The sequence below is a fragment of the Oncorhynchus clarkii genome, unplaced genomic scaffold, assembly GCF_045791955.1.
Source record: "Oncorhynchus clarkii lewisi isolate Uvic-CL-2024 unplaced genomic scaffold, UVic_Ocla_1.0 unplaced_contig_3925_pilon_pilon, whole genome shotgun sequence".
Lineage (NCBI taxonomy): Eukaryota > Metazoa > Chordata > Actinopteri > Salmoniformes > Salmonidae > Oncorhynchus > Oncorhynchus clarkii.
Window position 1 is genome coordinate 19,022 of NW_027259004.1, and position 25,093 is coordinate 44,114.

The following is a 25,093-nucleotide window of genomic DNA, read 5'->3' on the forward strand; positions in this document are numbered from 1 at the left end:
GATCGCACTTTTGCAGGAAATGTCAAACTTGTAGGAAATGTCAAACTTGTAGTGTATTTGAGGTTTAAAAAGGCTTCTGAAGTTTGTAATTTCCACTTTCAGACTTGATTTTCCCTTGTGAAAAATGTATCAACCCCAAACAAAAATGTACATTCATTATAATCCACATAATAATTCACATTTCCTGTTGCTGCAGAATCATTTTCCTGCTGAAGCAAACTGGCTCAAATTAAGATCGTGTGTGTGTGTGTGTGTGTGTGTGTGTGTGTGTGTGTGTGTGTGTGTGTGTGTGTGTGTGTGTGTGTGTGTGTGTGTGTGTGTGTGTGTGTGTGTGTGTGTGTGTGTGTGCGTGTGTGCGTGTGTGCGTGTGTGCGTGTGTGTGTGTGTGTGCGTGTGCAGACAATATACCACCAGACAAAGCCTCTGGTTCATCATGTTGTCTTTCTCTCAGCAGTGCAGTGTCCCTCCCACTATTGCTGAACTCCCCAGAGACCTGGATCTGGAAACTCAAGGCTGAACCCCCCTACTGGCTAAAAGATTGATGAAACAACAGTACCAGTCAAAAGTTGGGACACACCTACTAATTCCAGGGTTTTTCTTTCTTTTTAATATTTTCTACATTGTAGAATAATATTTAAGACAGAAGATAGCCCTATTTGGTAAAAGACCAAGTCCATATTATGGCAAGAACAGCTCAAATAAGCAAAGAGAAACGACAGTCCATCATTACTGTAAGACATGAAAGTCAGTCAATCTGGAACGTTTCAAGAATTTTGGAAAGGAAGACCCAGAGTTACCTCTGCTGCAGAGGATCAGTTCATTAGAGTTAACTGGCTCTCATGAGGACCGCCACAGGAAAGGAAGACCTAGAGTTACCTCTGCTGCAGAGGATCAGTTCATTAGAGTTAACTGGCTCTCATGAGGACAGCCACAGGAAAGGAAGACCCAGAGTTACCTCTGCTGCAGAGGATCAGTTCATTAGAGTTAACTGGCTCTCATGAGGACCGCCACAGGAAAGGAAGACCTAGAGTTACCTCTGCTGCAGAGGATCAGTTCATTAGAGTTAACTGGCTCTCATGAGGACCGCCACAGGAAAGGAAGACCCAGAGTTACCTCTGCTGCAGAGGATCAGTTCATTAGAGTTAACTGGCTCTCACGAGGACAGCCACAGGAAAGGAAGACCCAGAGTTACCTCTGCTGCAGAGGATCAGTTCATTAGAGTTAACTGGCTCTCACGAGGACAGCCACAGGAAAGGAAGACCCAGAGTTACCTCTGCTGCAGAGGATCAGTTCATTAGAGTTAACTGGCTCTCATGAGGACAGCCACAGGAAAGGAAGACCCAGAGTTACCTCTGCTGCAGAGGATCAGTTCATTAGAGTTAACTGGCTCTCACGAGGACAGCCACAGGAAAGGAAGACCCAGAGTTACCTCTGCTGCAGAGGATCAGTTCATTAGAGTTAACTGGCTCTCATGAGGACCGCCACAGGAAAGGAAGACCTAGAGTTACCTCTGCTGCAGAGGATCAGTTCATTAGAGTTAACTGGCTCTCATGAGGACAGCCACAGGAAAGGAAGACCCAGAGTTACCTCTGCTGCAGAGGATCAGTTCATTAGAGTTAACTGGCTCTCATGAGGACCGCCACAGGAAAGGAAGACCCAGAGTTACCTCTGCTGCAGAGGATAAGTTCATTAGAGTTAACTGGCTCTCATGAGGCCAGCCACAGGAAAGGAAGACCCAGAGTTACCTCTGCTGCAGAGGATCAGTTCATTAGAGTTAACTGGCTCTCATGAGGACCGCCACAGGAAAGGAAGACCCAGAGTTACCTCTGCTGCAGAGGATAAGTTCATTAGAGTTAACTGGCTCTCATGAGGACCGCCACAGGAAAGGAATGCCTAGAGTTACCTCTGCTGCAGAGGATCAGTTCATTAGAGTTAACTGGCTCTCATGAGGACAGCCACAGGAAAGGAATGCCTAGAGTTACCTCTGCTCCAGAGGATCAGTTCATTAGAGTTAACTGGCTCTCATGAGGACCGCCACAGGAAAGGAAGACCCAGAGTTACCTCTGCTGCAGAGGATAAGTTCATTAGAGTTAACTGGCTCTCATGAGGACCGCCACAGGAAAGGAAGACCCAGAGTTACCTCTGCTGCAGAGGATAAGTTCATTAGAGTTAACTGGCTCTCATGAGGACCGCCACAGGAAAGGAAGACCCAGAGTTACCTCTGCTGCAGAGGATAAGTTCATTAGAGTTAACTGGCTCTCATGAGGACCGCCACAGGAAAGGAAGACCCAGAGTTACCTCTGCTGCAGAGGATAAGTTCATTAGAGTTAACTGCACCTCAGATTGCAGCCCAAATAAATGCTTCAAGTAACAGACACATCTCAACATTAACTGTTCAGAGGAGACTGTGTGAATCAAGCCTTCATGGTCGAATTGCTGCAAATAAACCACTACTAAAGGACACCAATAAGGAAGAGACTTGCTTGGGCCAAGAAACATGAGCAATGGACATTAGACCGGTGGAAATCTGTCCTTTGGTCTGATTGGACAAATTGGAGATTTTTGGTTCAAACCGCCATGTCTTTGTGAGATGCAGAGTAGGTGAACGGATGATCTCCGCATGTGTGGTTCCCACCGTGAAGCATGGAGGAGGAGGTGTGATTGTGTGGGGGTGCTTTGCTGATGACACTGTCTGTGATTTATTTGGAATTCAAGGCACACTTAACCAGCATGGCTACCACAGCATTCTGCAGCAATATGCCATCCTATCTGGTTTGCGCTTAGTGGGAGTATCATTTGTTTTTCAACAGGACAATGACCCAACACACCTCCAGACTGTGTAAGGGCTATTTGACCAAGGAGAGTGATGGAGTGCTGCATCAGATGACCTGGCCTCCACAATCACTCGACCTCAACCCAATTGAGATGGTTTGGGAAGAGTTGGACCGCAGAGTGAAGGAAAAGCAGCCAACAAGTGCTCAGCATATGTGGGAACTCCTTCAAGACAGTTGGAAAAGCATTCCTCATGAAGCAGGTTGAGAGAATGCCAAGAGTGTGCAAAGCTGTCATCAAGGCAAAGGGTGGCTACTTTAAAGAATCTCACTTTTTTGGTTACTTCATGATTCCGTATGTGTTATTTCATAGTTTTGATGTCTTCACTATTATTCTACAATATAGAAAATAGTACAAATTAAGAAAAACCCTTGAATGAGAAGGTGTATCCAAACTGTTGACTGGTACTGTATGTTTCAATTGAAAATGTTTAGTGTTGGCTTATTTGGCTGTGCTGGATTGCTGATTGCGTTGGGGTCCTAACACCAACTACGGTTTTTACTCATCTCTCTCAGACCATTGATTGTTCAATGTTCTTCTCCCTCCCCAGGTCAGGAGAAGCCCTCGGAGCAGGAGACCAATGAGACGAAGGCCCCAGAGACCATCAACCGCTACGGAAGCATCAACTCCCTGGACTCCACAGCCTCGTCGGGCATCGGGAGCTACAGTACACAGATGTCAGGGACAGACAACCCAGAGCAGTTTGAGGTTCTCAAACAACAGAAGGAGATCATCGAGCAGGGCATCGACCTGTAAGCCAGACTAGTGCTGCTATACTGTATACCTGAATATATTCATCTTATCCTGTATAGACAGCTGAATATATTAATCTTATCCTGTATAGACAGCTGAATATATTAATCTTATCCTGTATAGACAGCTGAATATATTAATCTTATCCTGTATAGACAGCTGAATATATTAATCTTATCATGTATAGACAGCTGAATATATTAATCTTATCCTGTATAGACAGCTGAATATATTAATCTTATCCTGTATAGACAGCTGAATATATTAATCTTATCATGTATAGACAGCTGAATATATTAATCTTATCCTGTATAGACAGCTGAATATATTCATCTTATCCTGTATAGACAGCTGAATATATTCATCTTATCCTGTATAGACAGCTGAATATATTAATCTTATCCTGTATAGACAGCTGAATATATTCATCTTATCCTGTATAGACAGCTGAATATATTAATCTTATCCTGTATAGACAGCTGAATATATTAATCTTATCATGTATAGACAGCTGAATATATTAATCTTATCCTGTATAGACAGCTGAATATATTCATCTTATCCTGTATAGACAGCTAAATATATGAATCTTATCCTGTACAGACAGCTGAATATATTAATCTTATCCTGTATAGACAGCTGAATATATTAATCTTATCCTGTATAGACAGCTGAATATATTCATCTTATCCTGTATAGACAGCTGAATATATTAATCTTATCCTGTATAGACAGCTGAATATATTCATCTTATCCTGTATAGACAGCTGAATATATTAATCTTATCCTGTATAGACAGCTGAATATATTCATCTTATCCTGTATAGACAGCTGAATATATTAATCTTATCCTGTATAGACAGCTGAATATATTCATCTTATCCTGTATAGACAGCTGAATATATTAATCTTATCCTGTATAGACAGCTGAATATATTCACCTTATCCTGTATAGACAGCTGAATATATTCATCTTATCATGTATAGACAGCTGAATATATTAATCTTATCCTGTATAGACAGCTAAATATATTAATCTTATCCTGTACAGACAGCTGAATATATTAATCTTATCCTGTATAGACAGCTGAATATATTAATCTTATCCTGTATAGACAGCTGAATATATTCACCTTATCCTGTATAGACAGCTGAATATATTCACCTTATCCTGTATAGACAGCTGAATATATTCACCTTATCCTGTATAGACAGCTGAATATATTCACCTTATCCTGTATAGACAGCTGAATATATTCACCTTATCCTGTATAGACAGCTGAATATATTCACCTTATCCTGTATAGACAGCTGAATATATTAATCTTATCCTGTATAGACAGCTGAATATATTAATCTTATCCTGTATAGACAGCTGAATATATTCATCTTATCCTGTATAGACAGCTGAATATATTCATCTTATCCTGTATAGACAGCTGAATATATTCATCTTATCCTGTATAGACAGCTGAATATATTAATCTTATCCTGTATAGACAGCTGAATATATTAATCTTATCCTGTATAGACAGCTGAATATATTAATCTTATCCTGTATAGACAGCTGAATATATTCATCTTATCCTGTATAGACAGCTGAATATATTAATCTTATCCTGTATAGACAGCTGAATATATTCATCTTATCCTGTATAGACAGCTGAATATATTCATCTTATCCTGTATAGACAGCTGAATATATTCACCTTATCCTGTATAGACAGCTGAATATATTAATCTTATCCTGTATAGACAGCTGAATATATTCATCTTATCCTGTATAGACAGCTGAATATATTCATCTTATCCTGTATAGACAGCTGAATATATTCATCTTATCCTGTATAGACAGCTGAATATATTAATCTTATCCTGTATAGACAGCTGAATATATTAATCTTATCCTGTATAGACAGCTGAATATATTCATCTTATCCTGTATAGACAGCTGAATATATTCATCTTATCCTGTATAGACAGCTGAATATATTCATCTTATCCTGTATAGACAGCTAAATATATTCACCTTATCCTGTATAGACAGCTGAATATATTCATCTTATCCTGTATAGACAGCTGAATATATTCACCTTATCCTGTATAGACAGCTGAATATATTAATCTTATCATGTATAGACAGCTGAATATATTAATCTTATCATGTATAGACAGCTGAATATATTAATCTTATCCTGTATAGACAGCTGAATATATTCATCTTATCCTGTATAGACAGCTGAATATATTCACCTTATCCTGTATAGACAGCTAAATATATTAATCTTATCCTGTATAGACAGCTGAATATATTCATCTTATCCTGTATAGACAGCTGAATATATTCATCTTATCCTGTATAGACAGCTGAATATATTCATCTTATCCTGTATAGACAGCTGAATATATTCATCTTATCCTGTATAGACAGCTAAATATATTCACCTTATCCTGTATAGACAGCTGAATATATTCACCTTATCCTGTATAGACAGCTGAATATATTCACCTTATCCTGTATAGACAGCTAAATATATTCACCTTATCCTGTATAGACAGCTAAATATATTCACCTTATCCTGTATAGACAGCTGAATATATTCACCTTATCCTGTATAGACAGCTAAATATATTCACCTTATCCTGTATAGACAGCTGAATATATTCACCTTATCCTGTATAGACAGCTGAATATATTCACCTTATCCTGTATAGACAGCTGAATATATTCACCTTATCCTGTATAGACAGCTGAATATATTCACCTTATCCTGTATAGACAGCTGAATATATTCACCTTATCCTGTATAGACAGCTGAATATATTCACCTTATCCTGTATAGACAGCTGAATATATTCACCTTATCCTGTATAGACAGCTAAATATATTCACCTTATCCTGTATAGACAGCTGAATATATTCACCTTATCCTGTATAGACAGCTGAATATATTCACCTTATCCTGTATAGACAGCTGAATATATTCACCTTATCCTGTATAGACAGCTGAATATATTCACCTTATCCTGTATAGACAGCTAAATATATTCACCTTATCCTGTATAGACAGCTGAATATATTCACCTTATCCTGTATAGACAGCTGAATATATTCACCTTATCCTGTATAGACAGCTGAATATATTCACCTTATCCTGTATAGACAGCTGAATATATTCACCTTATCCTGTATAGACAGCTGAATATATTAATCTTATCCTGTATAGACAGCTGAATATATTCACCTTATCCTGTATAGACAGCTAAATATATTAATCTTATCCTGTATAGACAGCTGAATATATGAATCTTATCCTGTACAGACAGCTGAATATATTCACCTTATCCTGTATAGACAGCTGAATATATTCATCTTATCCTGTATAGACAGCTGAATATATTCATCTTATCCTGTATAGACAGCTGAATATATTCATCTTATCCTGTATAGACAGCTGAATATATTAATCTTATCCTGTATAGACAGCTGAATATATTAATCTTATCCTGTATAGACAGCTGAATATATTAATCTTATCCTGTATAGACAGCTGAATATATTAATCTTATCCTGTATAGACAGCTGAATATATTCACCTTATCCTGTATAGACAGCTGAATATATTCACCTTATCCTGTATAGACAGCTGAATATATTCACCTTATCCTGTATAGACAGCTGAATATATTCACCTTATCCTGTATAGACAGCTGAATATATTCACCTTATCCTGTATAGACAGCTGAATATATTCACCTTATCCTGTATAGACAGCTAAATATATTCACCTTATCCTGTATAGACAGCTGAATATATTCACCTTATCCTGTATAGACAGCTGAATATATTCACCTTATCCTGTATAGACAGCTGAATATATTCACCTTATCCTGTATAGACAGCTGAATATATTCACCTTATCCTGTATAGACAGCTGAATATATTAATCTTATCCTGTATAGACAGCTGAATATATTCACCTTATCCTGTATAGACAGCTAAATATATTAATCTTATCCTGTATAGACAGCTGAATATATTCACCTTATCCTGTATAGACAGCTGAATATATTCACCTTATCCTGTATAGACAGCTGAATATATTCACCTTATCCTGTATAGACAGCTGAATATATTAATCTTATCCTGTATAGACAGCTGAATATATTAATCTTATCCTGTATAGACAGCTGAATATATTAATCTTATCCTGTATAGACAGCTGAATATATTAATCTTATCCTGTATAGACAGCTGAATATATTAATCTTATCCTGTATAGACAGCTGAATATATTAATCTTATCCTGTATAGACAGCTGAATATATTAATCTTATCCTGTATAGACAGCTGAATATATTAATCTTATCCTGTATAGACAGCTGAATATATTCATCTTATCCTGTATAGACAGCTGAATATATTAATCTTATCCTGTATAGACAGCTGAATATATTAATCTTATCCTGTATAGACAGCTGAATATATTCACCTTATCATGTATAGACAGCTGAATATATTAATCTTATCCTGTATAGACAGCTGAATATATTCATCTTATCCTGTATAGACAGCTGAATATATTCATCTTATCCTGTATAGACAGCTGAATATATTAATCTTATCCTGTATAGACAGCTGAATATATTCATCTTATCCTGTATAGACAGCTGAATATATTCACCTTATCCTGTATAGACAGCTGAATATATTAATCTTATCCTGTATAGACAGCTGAATATATTCATCTTATCCTGTATAGACAGCTGAATATATTCATCTTATCCTGTATAGACAGCTGAATATATTCACCTTATCCTGTATAGACAGCTGAATATATTAATCTTATCCTGTATAGACAGCTGAATATATTCACCTTATCCTGTATAGACAGCTAAATATATTAATCTTATCCTGTATAGACAGCTGAATATATTCACCTTATCCTGTATAGACAGCTGAATATATTAATCTTATCCTGTATAGACAGCTGAATATATTAATCTTATCCTGTATAGACAGCTGAATATATTCACCTTATCATGTATAGACAGCTGAATATATTAATCTTATCCTGTATAGACAGCTGAATATATTCATCTTATCCTGTATAGACAGCTGAATATATTCATCTTATCCTGTATAGACAGCTGAATATATTAATCTTATCCTGTATAGACAGCTGAATATATTCATCTTATCCTGTATAGACAGCTGAATATATTCATCTTATCATGTATAGACAGCTGAATATATTAATCTTATCCTGTATAGACAGCTGAATATATTAATCTTATCCTGTATAGACAGCTGAATATATTAATCTTATCCTGTATAGACAGCTGAATATATTAATCTTATCCTGTATAGACAGCTGAATATATTCACCTTATCCTGTATAGACAGCTGAATATATTCACCTTATCCTGTATAGACAGCTGAATATATTCACCTTATCCTGTATAGACAGCTGAATATATTCACCTTATCCTGTATAGACAGCTGAATATATTCACCTTATCCTGTATAGACAGCTGAATATATTCACCTTATCCTGTATAGACAGCTGAATATATTCACCTTATCCTGTATAGACAGCTAAATATATTCACCTTATCCTGTATAGACAGCTGAATATATTCACCTTATCCTGTATAGACAGCTGAATATATTCACCTTATCCTGTATAGACAGCTGAATATATTCACCTTATCCTGTATAGACAGCTGAATATATTCACCTTATCCTGTATAGACAGCTGAATATATTAATCTTATCCTGTATAGACAGCTGAATATATTCACCTTATCCTGTATAGACAGCTAAATATATTAATCTTATCCTGTATAGACAGCTGAATATATTCACCTTATCCTGTATAGACAGCTGAATATATTCACCTTATCCTGTATAGACAGCTGAATATATTCACCTTATCCTGTATAGACAGCTAAATATATTAATCTTATCCTGTATAGACAGCTGAATATATTAATCTTATCCTGTATAGACAGCTGAATATATTCACCTTATCCTGTATAGACAGCTAAATATATTAATCTTATCCTGTATAGACAGCTGAATATATTCACCTTATCCTGTATAGACAGCTGAATATATTCACCTTATCCTGTATAGACAGCTGAATATATTCACCTTATCCTGTATAGACAGCTAAATATATTAATCTTATCCTGTATAGACAGCTGAATATATTAATCTTATCCTGTATAGACAGCTGAATATATTCACCTTATCATGTATAGACAGCTGAATATATTAATCTTATCCTGTATAGACAGCTGAATATATTAATCTTATCCTGTATAGACAGCTGAATATATTCACCTTATCCTGTATAGACAGCTGAATATATTAATCTTATCCTGTATAGACAGCTGAATATATTAATCTTATCCTGTATAGACAGCTGAATATATTCATCTTATCCTGTATAGACAGCTGAATATATTAATCTTATCCTGTATAGACAGCTGAATATATTCATCTTATCCTGTATAGACAGCTGAATATATTAATCTTATCCTGTATAGACAGCTGAATATATTAATCTTATCCTGTATAGACAGCTGAATATATTCACCTTATCATGTATAGACAGCTGAATATATTAATCTTATCCTGTATAGACAGCTGAATATATTCATCTTATCCTGTATAGACAGCTGAATATATTAATCTTATCCTGTATAGACAGCTGAATATATTAATCTTATCCTGTATAGACAGCTGAATATATTCATCTTATCCTGTATAGACAGCTGAATATATTCATCTTATCATGTATAGACAGCTGAATATATTAATCTTATCCTGTATAGACAGCTGAATATATTAATCTTATCATGTATAGACAGCTGAATATATTAATCTTATCCTGTATAGACAGCTGAATATATTAATCTTATCCTGTATAGACAGCTGAATATATTAATCTTATCCTGTATAGACAGCTGAATATATTAATCTTATCCTGTATAGACAGCTGAATATATTAATCTTATCATGTATAGACAGCTGAATATATTAATCTTATCCTGTATAGACAGCTGAATATATTAATCTTATCATGTATAGACAGCTGAATATATTAATCTTATCCTGTATAGACAGCTGAATATATTAATCTTATCCTGTATAGACAGCTGAATATATTCATCTTATCCTGTATAGACAGCTGAATATATTCACCTTATCCTGTATAGACAGCTGAATATATTAATCTTATCCTGTATAGACAGCTGAATATATTCATCTTATCCTGTATAGACAGCTGAATATATTCATCTTATCCTGTATAGACAGCTGAATATATTAATCTTATCCTGTATAGACAGCTGAATATATTAATCTTATCCTGTATAGACAGCTGAATATATTAATCTTATCATGTATAGACAGCTGAATATATTAATCTTATCCTGTATAGACAGCTGAATATATTCATCTTATCCTGTATAGACAGCTGAATATATTAATCTTATCCTGTATAGACAGCTGAATATATTAATCTTATCCTGTATAGACAGCTGAATATATTAATCTTATCCTGTATAGACAGCTGAATATATTCATCTTATCCTGTATAGACAGCTGAATATATTAATCTTATCATGTATAGACAGCTGAATATATTCATCTTATCCTGTATAGACAGCTGAATATATTAATCTTATCCTGTATAGACAGCTGAATATATTCACACCCAGGGGTGCACAACTCCAGTCCTTCTAGTGAGGGAAGTTGTCCTGTTTGTTGTCCTAGGTTTAATTTCTCCCTGGCACTTAATTTATCAATTAATGCCATTTATTAATTTGCCAATTATGAATGAGTTAGTTTATGTAATTAGGACAACATATAAATGATAGACTATGGCTCTGGAAGGCAACTTCCTTCTCCAACTTAGTAAGCATACTGTAGTAAGCATACTGTAGTAAGCATAATGTAGCACTGTCTCTGTTCTCTGCTCCGTGGTCAGGTTCAACAAGAAACCAAAGAGGGGTGTCCAGTACCTCCAGGAGCAAGGTATGCTGGGAACCACCCCGGAGGACCTCGCTCAGTTCCTGCACCAGGAGGAGAGGCTGGACTCTGTAAAGAACCTTTTTAAATCTGTTTAACCAATCTACTTCAGTTATCTGCATTTCATTTGACTTGTGTGGATCCAAATAAACCCACTCTACCTCATTCAGCTCTGTGCTCTCTGAACCTTTGACCTTTTAACCTGTCCATTGTGATTTAGTAGTGTAGAGTGGTTGTTGCGAATGTAACAGCTAATAGGGGATCTGGTTGGTAAATACTCGAATACCCATTCTAGCTCATTAAACTCTAGGTTTACACAGTTCTCTCTCTCATCCGGCCTCCACACAGCTGCAGGCCCAGAGCAGAACACATCCATCCCATAGAAACACCAAGGCTCTTAGCTCCTAATGCTGAACTGCCAGCATTATCATCCCACTCCAAGAGGATTCCTACTTCCTCCACCGAGCGCACATCAATTTATATTTTAACGAGTGAAGCACTCTCCCGGTTGATTGGCTGGCCTCGGGGGGGTTCGGTTCGGTGATAATCGGCACTAAAGTGTGTTCATAACATCTGCTTTGGAACAAGAGGCCCTCAAACAGCTAGACAGAGAGACTAGTCTGACAGCACTGGGAGAGAACATAGTCCTTTCCTCTTGGCTGTGCCTCTGAGGGAAAGGAGATGCTTGTTTGGACAATATGTGTTAATTGGCTTCCAATGTGTAGCACATGCATTAAAGAGTCAAGCGAGTAAGCTGTTTTTCTATAACACTCAATATCTATTGATTGAACTCAATGTCATTGCATCGACCTCTTCTTTCTCTGTCCCCTCGCTCTCTCTGTCTCTGTCTCTGTCTCGCTCTCTCTCTCTCTGTCTCTGTCTCTGTCTTGCTCTCTCTCTTTCTCTGTCTCTGTCTCTGTCTCTCGCTCTCTCTCTCGGTCTCTCTCTCGGTCTCTGTCTCTGTCTCTCTCTCGCTCTCTCTCACATCCTACCTCTCAGACTCAGGTGGGTGAGTTCCTGGGGGACAATGATCGCTTCAATAAAGAGGTCATGTATGCCTACGTGGACCAGATGGACTTCCAAGGCAAGGACTTTGTCTACGCTCTCAGAACGTTCCTCGAGGGCTTCCGTCTCCCGGGAGAGGCTCAGAAGATCGACAGGCTCATGGAGAAATTTGCTGCGAGATACCTAGAATGCAACCAGGGGTGAGTGTGGAGTGGAGTGTACTAGTCTTGGTATTGTGGATTTGTAGACTTAGAAGAAGACTTCATTTGTGATGTCAAGCACATTCAAGGACATTGACTGCCAGGAGTCAGATTGCTCTCTATTATCAAGTCAGTGCATTCACTAAATATCTGTGTTGTCTCGCACAAATGCATCAATTCTTTATTCAGCTCTATGTTTATCCTCTTTTCTCTCTTTCTCTCCTTCCTCTCTCCTCTCTCTCTCCTCTCTCTCTCCTCTCTTCAGGCAAACTGAGTTTGCGAGTGCAGACACTGCGTACGTCCTTGCCTACTCAATCATTATGTTGACAACAGACCTTCATAGTCCGCAGGTAAGACCGCAGCCGGAGACAGTTTCTGGGAAGATGAACTGACAGAAACAATCACCTCAGCTGCGTTTAGCAGACATTTATCCATGGCAGACACACAGGGAAAGCAATGCTAGCTGTTGCAGACAGATAAACAGACAAATAGGCTGGCGGAGAGAGACGGACAGACATGCAGGCAGACAGACAGGCAAATAGGCATTCAGACAGGCAGACAAATAGGCTGGCGGAGAGAGACGGACAGACATGCAGGCAGACAGACAGGCAAATACGCATTCAGACAGGCAGACAAATAGGCTGGCGGAGAGAGACGGACAGACATGCAGGCAGACAGACAGGCAAATAGGCATTCAGACAGGCAGACAAATAGGCTGGCGGAGAGAGACGGACAGACATGCAGGCAGACAGACAGGCAAATACGCATTCAGACAGGCAGACAAATAGGCTGGCGGAGAGAGACGGACAGACATGCAGGCAGACAGACAGGCAAATAGGCATTCAGACAGGCAGACAAATAGGCTGGCGGAGAGAGACGGACAGACATGCAGGCAGACAGACAGGCAAATACGCATTCAGACAGGCAGACAAATAGGCTGGCGGAGAGAGACGGACAGACATGCAGGCAGACAGACAGGCAAATAGGCATTCAGACAGGCAGACAAATAGGCTGGCGGAGAGAGACGGACAGACATGCAGGCAGACAGACAGGCAAATAGGCTGGCGGAGAGAGACGGACAGACACGCATTCAGACAGGCAGACAAATAGGCCGGCGGAGAGAGACGGACAGACATGCAGGCAGACAGACAGGCAAATAGGCATTCAGACAGGCAGACAAATAGGCTGGCGGAGAGAGACGGACAGACATGCAGGCAGACAGACAGGCAAATACGCATTCAGACAGGCAGACAAATAGGCCGGCGGAGAGAGACGGACAGACATGCAGGCAGACAGACAGGCAAATAGGCATTCAGACAGGCAGACAAATAGGCCGGCGGAGAGAGACGGACAGACATGCAGGCAGACAGACAGGCAAATAGGCATTCAGACAGGCAGACAAATAGGCTGGCGGAGAGAGACGGACAGACATGCAGGCAGACAGACAGGCAAATAGGCATTCAGACAGGCAGACATACAGGAAAATAGACAGACAGACATGCAGGCAGACAGACAGGCAAATAGGCATTCAGACAGGCAGACAAATAGGCCGGCGGAGAGAGACGGACAGACATGCAGGCAGACAGACAGGCAAATAGGCAGACAGACAGGCAGACATACAGGAAAATAGACAGACAGACAGGCAGGCAGAGATACAGGCAGGCAGACAGATAAACAGACAAATAGGCCGGCGCAGAGAGACAGACAGGCTGGCAGACAGACAGGGTATGGTTATGGTAATACATCTCATATTTTACTTTTCAAAGGTGAAGAACAAGATGACTAAAGAGCAATACATCAAGATGAACAGAGGGATCAACGACAGCAAGGATCTACCGGAGGAATATCTGTCTGCCATCTACGACGAGATCGCAGGGAAGAAGATCGCTATGAAGGAGACCAAGGAAATTACTCTGAAATCCAACAAGCACAGTGCGTATCTCTGTTCCTCTGTGTCTGCCAGCACAACTGTGTCATTACAGACTGAAATTGAGCGTGTCAAATATGATTTTGTTCAGACGTCAAGATGTGAAATGCCTATTTTGCGGCGTAATGGATCTTTCTCAAGTAATCAGCTTTAGATGTACCCGACGAGAGCCATCTGATATCTTTGTGGAGATCATAGAATTGTCATAACAATCAAAGAGATATAAAGGGGATTAAGATATAGTTTGATTAGATTGTATTACTGATCTGTGGAAAACGTTTGAGATAGTCTCTGTTGTACAATGGGAAAGTTTATGAGTGGATTATTTTCAGTTATAAACTGGGGGGTTCGAACCCTGAATGCTGATTGGCTGAAAGCTGTGGTATATCAGACCGTATACCACGGGTATGACAAAACATGTATTTTTACTGCTCTAATTACATTGGTAACCAGTTTATAATAGCAATAAGACACCTCGGGGGGGTTTGTGATATATGACAAATATACCACGGCTATGGGCTGTATCCAGGCACTCCGCATATGTCATGCTTAAGAACAGCCCTTAGCCGTGGTATATTGGCCATATACCACACCTCCTCAGGCCTTACTGCTTTTGTTCAAGTGTCTTCCTCTCATCTCCTCTATGATATACACTGATCTGAAAATATAGGCAAAAGCTAAATGGAGGAAGCCTTTAATATGATCCTGGTTCAGGTGTAGCCAAAAGAAACAGAGACTGTTTGTTGATGTTTTGGCTTTGCCTTTGTTCCTGGATTAGGTGTGGCCAGTGAGAAGCAGAGGCGGCTGCTGTATAATGTAGAGATGGAGCAGATGGCTAAGACAGCCAAGGCCCTGATGGAGGCTGTCAGTCACGTCCAGGCTCCCTTCACCAGCGCCACACACCTGGAGCATGTCAGACCCATGTTCAAGCTGGCCTGGACCCCGTTCCTAGCAGCCTTCAGTGTGGGCCTCCAGGACTGTGACGACACTGAGGTGGCTTTTCTCTGTCTGGAGGGAATACGCTTTGCCATCCGGATAGCCTGCATCTTCACCATACAGGTAATCTAGTTAGCACGCTAACACTGTATGTGTTCAAATGGTGTGTTTCCCAAATATTATTGTATTGTATTTCTTAATTTTTTTTGGCAGGGACAATGTACCACAACACATACAGTTATTTGATACACTGCCGATTTTGCAGGTTTTCCTACTTACAAAGCTTGTAGAGGTCTGTAATTTTTATCATAGGTACACTTCAACTGTGAGAGACGGAATCTAAAACAAAAATCCAGAAAATCACATTGTATGATTTTTAGGGTAATTAATTTGCATTTTATTGCATGACATAAGTATTTGATCACCTACCAACCAGTAAGAATTCCGGCTCTCACAGACCTGTTAGTTTTTCTTTAAGAATCCCTCCTGTTCTCCACTCATTACCTGTATTAACTGCACCTGTTTGAACTCGTTACCTGTATAAAAGACACCTGTCCACCCACTCAATCAAACAGACTCCAACCTCTCCACAATGGCCAAGACCAGAGAGCTGTGTAAGGACATCCGGGATAAAATTGTAGACCTGCACAAGGCTGGGATGGGCTACAGGACAATAGGCAAGCATCTTGGTGAGAAGGCAACAACTGTTGGCGCAATTATTAGAAAATGGAGAAGAAGTTCAAGATGACGGTCAATCACCCTCGGTCTGGGGCTCCATGCAAGATCTCACCCTGTGGGGCATCAATGATCATGAGGAAGGTGGGGGATCAGCCCAGAACTACACGGCAGGACCTGGTCAATGACCTGAAGAGAGCTGGGCCCACAGTCTCAAAGAAAACCATAAATAACACACTACGCCGTCATGGATTAAAATCCTGCAGCGCACGCAAGGTCCCCCTGCTCAAGCCAGCGCATGTCCAGGCCCGTCTGAAGTTTGCCAATGACCATCTGGATGATCCAGAGGAGGAATGGGAGAAGGTCATGTGGTCTGATGAGACAAAAATAGAGCTTTTTGGTCTAAACTCCACTCGCCGTGTTTGGAGGAAGAAGAAGGATGAGTACAACCCCAAGAACACCATCCCAACCGTGAAGAATGGAGGTGGAAACATCATTCTTTGGGGATGCTTTTCTGCAAAGGGGACAGGACGACTGCACCGTATTGAGGGGAGGATGGATGGGGCCATTTATCGCGAGATCTTGGCCAACAACCTCCTTCCCTCAGTAAGAGCATTGGCTGGGTCTTCCAGCATGACAACGACCCGAAACACACAGCCAGGGCAACTAAGGAGTGGCTTCGTAAGAAGCATCTCAAGGTCCTGGAGTGGCCTAGCCAGTCTCCAGACCTGAACCCAATAGAAAATCTTTGGAGGGAGCTGAAAGTCCGTATTGCCCAGCGACAGCCCCGAAACCTGAATGATCTGGAGAAGGTCTGTATGGACGAGTGGGCCAAAATCCCTGCTACAGTGTGTGCAAACCTGGTCAAGAACTACAGGAAACGTATGATCTCTGTAATTGCAAACAAAGGTTTCTGTACCAAATATTAAGTTCTGATTTTCTGATGTATCAAATACTTATGTCATGTGATTTTCTGGATTTTTATTTTAGATTCCATCTTTCACAGTTGAAGTGTACCTATGATAAAAAATTACAGACCTCTACATGCTTTGTAAGTAGGGAAACCTGCAAAATTGGCAGTGTATCAAATACTTGTTCTCCCCACTGTACATCCCAGAGTATAAGAAGTGATGCGTTGGACCACATTTGGCAGCTCATTTACATTCGCCAGGCAGCTGAACATATAAACATGACCACTTTATGTACAAACAGACATTTAAACACATTGATCTTATGACATACAGACACTTCAACAGAAATCAAATAAAAACTGCACATAGCCCACTTATTATACCTATTTAGATTATACGGGTTTGTGTCTTTGTATGTCTCGGCATGATCAAAAAGTTTTTGGAGAGAGTAAAGCAGTTCTCTCTCTCTCTCTCTCTCTCTCTCTCTCACTCTCTCTCTCACTCTCACTCACACTCACACACAGCTGGAGCGGGATGCGTACATCCAGGCCCTGGCACGGTTCACCCTGCTCACAGCCAGCTCTGGCATCACTGAGATGAAGCAGAAGAACATCGACACCATCAAGACTCTCATCACCGTCGCCCACACAGACGGAAACTACCTGGGCACCTCCTGGCACGAGGTCTGGACCCGCTGCTCACTTTTCATCTCATTTTTCAGTCTAGTAATCAGTAGTAGCTGTTATAGTATCACTGTCAGTATTGTATAATTTTGTCTCCATTTTGTTTATTTTGATGTGGAACCAATGTGATAAGTATGTTTCTCTGTCAACTAATTAAGACTAATGAGTAGATATATCTGTGCAAATGAATGAATAAATAAGTGAATGTATGGGTGCCCCCCACCCCCCTACAGATAATGAAGTGTATCAGTCAGTTGGAGCTGGCCCAGCTGATCGGGACGGGGGTTAAGGCCAGGTACATCTCAGGGACAGTTCGGGGGAAAGAGGGCTTCATCACCAGCACCAAGGAGCAGAGCAACGACGAATACCTGGGCCTGGGTCAGTGCTTATCCCTTTAATACATGTTTTGGTTATAAACTGGTTAAATAAACGGTAGTTAACAAGCAGGTGATGTGCTTGATGCTGGAGATGCTTGGTAACATGCTTGATGCTGGAGATGCTTGGTAACATGCTTGACTCTGGAGATGCTTGGTAACATGCTTGGTAACATGCTTGACTCTGGAGATGCTTGGTAACATGCTTGACTCTGGAGATGCTTGGTAACATGCTTGATGCTGGAGATGCTTGGTAACATGCTTGACTCTGGAGATGCTTGGTAACATGCTTGACTCTGGAGATGCTTGGTAATATGCTTGACTCTGGAGATGTGACTGACTGTCCTGTGGTCCACAGCAGGTGGGACAGTAGACCGGAAGCAGATCCTCAGTATCCAGGAGTCCATAGGAGAGACCAGCTCCCAGAGTGTGGTGGTGGCTGTAGACAGGTAGTTACTGTAGTAGTCTCTTATAGATCCTGCTGTATTACCACTGACTGCTTTGGGGTCTTAACTCTGCCATTGTTCTATCATGTGAATAAATTTACTGTAAATGTTTTAAATATGATTGATTCCGTTCTTGCAGAATATTCACAGGTTCTACCAGACTGGATGGTAATGCAATTGGTGAGTGTTCTAAATCAGAACTGAATTCAATTACAGTGTTTGATCACATCCTTACCCGATGTGGATGTATTGGCATTGTACCATGGCTGTCCTGACGGTTGACTAACACTGGTTTCTCTGTGTTTTCAGTGGACTTTGTGCGCTGGTTGTGTGCTGTATCTATGGATGAGCTGGCCTCGCCCACACACCCCCGCATGTTCAGCCTGCAGAAGATAGTGGAGATCTCCTACTACAACATGGGACGTATCAGACTGCAGTGGTCCAGGATCTGGGAGGTCATTGGAGACCACTTCAACAAGGTGGACATCTTGGGATTTATTTCTCTGCTTAAAACAGGGGTCCACAACTCTGGTTGTCAGGGACAGCTGTTTTTTTCCCCTCCGCATTAATTGATCAATTCATGTTGTTGGCTAGATCAGTGTTTCCCAACTCCAGTCCTCCAGTACCCCCTAACAGAACATGTTTTTGTTGTATCCCCCCGGACAAGCACGCCTGAATCAACTTGTCAAGTAATCATCAAGCCCTAAATGAGTTGAATCAGGTGTGTTTGTCCGGGGCTACAACAAACATGTGTTCTGTTAGGGGGTACTGGAGGACCGGAGTTGGGAAAACACTGGGCTTGAAAGTCCACACACCTGATTAACCAGGTGTTAATCAGTCTTTGTAACATTGCCCTCAGCAACACATAGCTTAAAGAATCTAATCTAAGGGCTTTAGTACTTCACTGATTTCTGCTGTGTTTCTGAAGTGCGGCATGTCTTATTTTGCAAGTCATGTTTCTGACTGGAGTCTAGTTTATCAGAGAACACACAACGTGATTTGGAGAGGACAGAAGTGTTAAAATAGGCTATTACCCTTGCAAAAAAAGATTGCAGTTTTGAAACTGCAGTAAAAGTGCAGTAACTGCAGTCAACTGTGGTATTTTGGACGCAGTAGTTGCAGAATAACTGCAGTTACACTGAAAAGTTACTGCAGTAAGTGAGTGGGGTAGAGATGTTAAACTTCTTTCTGTCTATATGTTCAGGTTGGATGTAACCCCAACGAGGACGTGGCTATCTTTGCTGTGGATTCTCTCCGGCAGCTGTCCATGAAGTTTCTAGAGAAGGGAGAGCTGGCAAACTTCAGGTTCCAGAAGGACTTTCTGAGGCCTTTCGAGCACATCATGAAAAAGAACAGGTAAATAGGATGTTGCCTTAAACGTTATTCCTGATTGACTCCTGTGATTCAATCAGGTTCAAGTATTTCGCTATACCCGCAATAACATCTGCTAAACACGTGTATGTGACCAATAACATTTGATTTGAGTGTGTTTGTGTGCACGTGTTTAGCATAATTGCATGAATATGCTTGTGGTTGTGCTCGCTTAGGTGCGTGTATGGTGGTACATGTACACACAAGCTGGTTGCCTAGGCACTTGGCTGTGGTAGTCTGGCGTCACAAGGTCAGTATTGTATTTTACCTCTGTGGTTCACATTTCAGCACCTATCTCGCTTTGCGCTGCAGTCAGCCAGTCTCCCTGTACTCCCTTACGGAAAAACGCACACTCATTTTGCATGATCACATGTGAAGTGTTCCAAAAACACATGTGAAATCTGGTCTTTCTGTAAGGGCTGGGTCACTGCTCTGTGTCAAACACCCACCCAGCTCTCTGAGCAAACAGTCAGTCAGAACTAGGGCTGTGGCTGTCACGAAACTTTGCCAGTCGGTGATTGTCAAGCAAATAACTGTCGGTCTCACAGTAATTGTCCGTTAATTAACAAACACATTTAGCATCTCCTGGCTTCGACACACAGCCTACCATCCACTGATGCAGACCTTTGGAACATCTACATTTTACAAAGTCTAATAAATCCATGTTATATAGCCTACATCATCACAATACATCCATGTTATATAGCCTACACCACAATAAATCCATGTTATATAGCCTACACCATCACAATACATCCATTATTAACGTAACGATGTCCGCTGAGAGTCAGGAAGCAAGTTCAGGGAGTGAATACATTTAACAGATAAATGAACAAAACAAGAAACACAAACAGCACACCGACATGGAACAGGAACAGAAACAATGACGACTGGGGAAGAAACCAAAGGAAATGACACATAAAGGGCAGGTAATCAAGGAGGTGATGGAGTCCAGGTGACAGTACCCCCTCCCAGGCGCATTGGGCTCCAGCCGCAGGACGCCAACCACAGGGACGATCCCCGGGATCCGGAGCGGACCGGCTGTCTCCAGTGAGGCGCAGAAACCTGAAGAACCGGCTGAGGAGTGAACCTGATGAGCCGGCTGAGACCTCCCCGGTTGCCTCGGCTGAGGCAAGGGAACCTGTTCCACCGGCTTCGGCATGGAAGCCTATCGAACCGGCTGAGGCCTCCCAGGTAGCTCCGGTTTTGACACCCGGACCCGACATCACCTCCAAAGAAAACACCAAAAAACACTCCCAGATGCTTCCCTTTGGTGAATCATCATTCTGTAACGATGTCCGCTGAGAGTCAGGAAGCAAGTTCAGGGAGTGAATACATTTAATTAATAAATGAGCAAAACAAGAAACACAAACAGCGCACCGACATGAAACAGGAACAGAAACAATGAAGACTGGGGAAGAAACCAAAGGGAGTGACATATATAAAGGGCAGGTCATCAAGGAGGTGATGGAGTCCAGGTGAGTGTCATTATCCGCCTTACGCTGGTGACAGGTGTGCGCCCTAACGAGCCGCCTGGTGACCTAGAGGCCGGAGAGGGAACACACGTGACTGCCAAATGGTTGTGGGCTACACTAGTTCATTTAGCATACAAGATTTGCTTAGAATTCCATGGCATTCTTTTATAGTATGAAGAATACAATTGAACAAAGCTGAATAAAATATAAATATTTTCTCCAAATGATTTGAGGGAGTGTGCACATGGGGCTATTCTGTGTTGTGCGGTTAACAAAGAAATAGGTAATCCTATATGCTTAATTTAGAGTTATTAATATAACTTTAGTTGTTCTACAAATGTTGGGCTATATGTTTTGATGTGTAATATATTGTTAGGCTGCATGATGAGACTGCATGATGAAAAAAGGCATGAGCTCTGCTTTGTTTTTTGTACACACTTCATTAGTTTCTCATTCACAATTTGACAAGCACTTGATAAAGCCTTGAATTTCACGGCAGCATCCCCTTTGTGGCCGTAATGCACCCTAATGCATCCATGCTTCTTGCGGACAGTGGTGTCCTTCTCCTATCACTTGATCGGGTCTTTCTCACAGGCTACAAGTGAAGACAGACACGTCTGGGATGCAACTGCACACGTCCTTATCCAATTCCTTATCCAATGTGTATTGAAGATATTGGAAGAACTGTCCGTCCACATTTACTTTTTGTCAGCCAACAAGACGAGTAGGCCTAACGAACAGCAAAATCACTAGCTTATGTCGATCTACTATCCCCCATTGTACAAAAGTTGACCTATTCTGTGCGAGAAATAAATATTCCCAACATAGTCTGGGCAGTTGTGGGATGCAATATATCCCAAATTAATTAATACAACCACTAGCATAAAAAAAACTTTGACGCAATGTGGCCGACGCAACAGATCAGAACATTTAGCTTAAAATGCTGATAAACTATTAGGCTATTTCTCCACATTATACGGGCAGCAATGCACACATGCAGTAGCCTTTAAGAGTGAATGCTCCATTAGCTGAAAACACCATTATCAAAAGTGACTGCAAATGTGATTATGCATGTAATGCTTTAAATTTAAAGGTGCATTGAGGTGTGTGACTATGATTCTAAAAAGTCGCCAAAAAAAAAGGGAATTTCTTATGATGGGCATCATTCACAAGTGATAATATATAATTCACAAGTGATAGGCTCATATTGTCACCCAGCAGACTATTCTTGATTTAATCTGGTCTTTACATATACTAAATAATATATATGTGTGAAATTTGATTTGATTTAGAATGGACCATTATCATGCACCTGTTTCGAAGACATTTGCATTGATGTCAGAGTGATTAGAGGGACAATAGAGTGCTGAGTACCAGGAAGTTAGAAGGCTTTGTAGGCTACTAATGACCAGCAGCAGCATATCAGAGCTTGGAGAAGCCTAATTACCGTGACTAAACGGTCACATGAAATTTGACTGCCTTCATGACTCGTAACCGACGGTGTGGTGGTTATATGGTCACCGCAACATCCTTAGTCAGATCTAACCCGAGATGGAGATTGTGATTTTATATAATATCTCTTCTTGGTTTTGAGCACTAGAATTGCACTCTGGCAACTAAATCAAAGATAACAGAGTTGAAGTTGTGACACAGATGCAGTTGATTCAAATTGGAGTTAAAGGCTGTTTTCATTGATGTGAAGGAGCACTACCAGTCCCAAATCCAACCACTGGTTTACTGTGAGAAGAGTGTTACAGCTCAGAGGAAGTGGCAGGGAGCCACGTAAAGCCACGGACGCCCTGTGGTGCTATGTGTTCATTAGACTCAGTGTGTGAGAGTACTTTTGTGCAGAGGCTGGTCCTCTCTCATTCTTCAAAGCACCCGGAAAAATAGACCAGCTCTTTGCTATGACAACAGTCACTGTCTGAAACCAGTATGTCACAACATCCAAAAGGGGGAAAATGAGAAGGGCTGAATAAAGGGCTGTAGCAGGGGTACTTGTACTGCAGTATGGATGATCCTCCTCATAGTCCAACGTTCTTTCACATACAGTATAACCCATATGTCCTCCTCCTGCTCCTCCAGATCTCCAACGATCAGGGACATGGTGGTGCGCTGCATAGCCCAGATGGTCAACTCACAGGCGGGGAACATCCGGTCGGGCTGGAAGAACATCTTCTCAGTGTTCCACCTGGCTGCCTCGGACCAGGACGAGAGCATCGTAGAGCTGGCCTTCCAGACCACGGGGCACATCTCCAGTGAGTTACTAACACACACACACCTCGGGCTAAGAACTTTCATATCTGATCTGTCCTGTCTCTATCTTATAATGTGTTATTTTCAATATGATGGTTTCACTATTAGATTAATATTTAATCCTCAAGTTGTTTATTTTAGTATTTTTGATGACAGGGCCATGGAATGTAATTCTGATTGACAGATCAGTTAACTTTAGTCATCAGAATCCAATTTGATCCATTTCCTCTGATCTTCATCTGTCTTCTCTCAGCGAATGTATTTGAGAAGCACTTCCCAGCTACCATAGACTCCTTCCAGGATGCAGTCAAGTGTCTGTCTGAGTTCGCCTGCAACGCCTCCTTCCCGGACACCAGCATGGAGGCCATCCGCCTCATCCGACACTGCGCCAAATACGTCTCTGACAGGCCCCAGGTCAGTTACAAACAAACACTGGACTGGGTTTATTACCAGGTTTCATAGTTAAGACCTGAACCCAAATCAGACATTGCTGAACATCAAATGGTACTGCCCATAGTTGTTCATGTTAGACCATGACTGTTCCCCAAACATTCATATTTTTCTTGTGACTTACCAGCTAAACATTGTAAGTCACTCTAGATAACAGCATCTCCCAAATTAGAGATATATCTGTGTATATACAAAAATAATAATAATGTTTTACCTGTATTCCACCTAAAAGGAAGCGATTACCAAACCTTCCATAACAAAGCCATCACCTACAGAGAGATGAACCTGGAGAAGAGTCCCCTAAGCAAGCTGGTCCTGGGGCTCTGTTCACAAACACAAACAGACCCCACAGAGCCCCAGGACAGCAACACAATTAGACCCAAACAAATCATGAGAAAACAAAAAGATAATTACTTGACACATTGGAAAGAATTAACAAAAAAACAGAACAAACTAGAATGCTATTTGGCCCTAAACAGAGTACCTGACCACTGTGACTGTATATATACACTACCAGTCAAAAGTTTGGACACACCTACTCATTCCAGGGTTTTTCTTTATTTTTACTATTTTCTACATTGTAGAATAATAGTGGGGACATCAAAACTATGAAATAACACATATGGATTCATGTAGTAACCAAAAAAGTGTTTAACAAATCAAAATATATTTTATATTTGAGATTCTTCAAAGTAGCCACCCTTTGCTTTAATGACAGCTTTGCATATGAAAATGTACCATGTTAGAAAATATGGTGC

At 40.7% G+C, this 25,093-nt stretch overlaps 2 protein-coding genes across 4 annotated transcripts in view; both read left to right on the plus strand.

The window, feature by feature from the left end:
- The window catches only part of LOC139399411 (brefeldin A-inhibited guanine nucleotide-exchange protein 1-like), a 36,228-nt gene extending 17,423 nt beyond the window's left edge, over positions 1–18,805 (plus strand). For 2 of the 3 annotated variants that reach the window (XM_071144818.1, XM_071144820.1), the window contains exons 9-17: positions 3,383–3,584; positions 11,586–11,697; positions 12,626–12,831; positions 13,097–13,181; positions 14,598–14,763; positions 15,537–15,817; positions 17,805–17,963; positions 18,197–18,341; positions 18,696–18,805. In XM_071144818.1, coding sequence (XP_071000919.1) covers positions 3,383–3,584; positions 11,586–11,697; positions 12,626–12,831; positions 13,097–13,181; positions 14,598–14,763; positions 15,537–15,817; positions 17,805–17,963; positions 18,197–18,341; positions 18,696–18,790 — 1,451 coding nt within the window. In that variant the 3' untranslated portion in view covers positions 18,791–18,805. The remainder of the gene's footprint in view (positions 1–3,382; positions 3,585–11,585; positions 11,698–12,625; positions 12,832–13,096; positions 13,182–14,597; positions 14,764–15,536; positions 15,818–17,804; positions 17,964–18,196; positions 18,342–18,695) is intronic. The other variant, XM_071144819.1, reaches the window with a different exon arrangement.
- Positions 18,806–18,923: 118 nt separating this feature from the next.
- On the plus strand, positions 18,924–24,299 carry LOC139399410 (brefeldin A-inhibited guanine nucleotide-exchange protein 1-like; the record flags this gene model as incomplete). The annotated part of the gene is made up of 5 exons (XM_071144817.1): positions 18,924–18,963; positions 19,093–19,262; positions 19,988–20,139; positions 23,715–23,887; positions 24,139–24,299. Coding segments are annotated over 5 exons (696 nt in total), but the record flags the coding sequence as incomplete, so codon positions are not given.
- Positions 24,300–25,093: the final 794 nt, after the last annotated feature.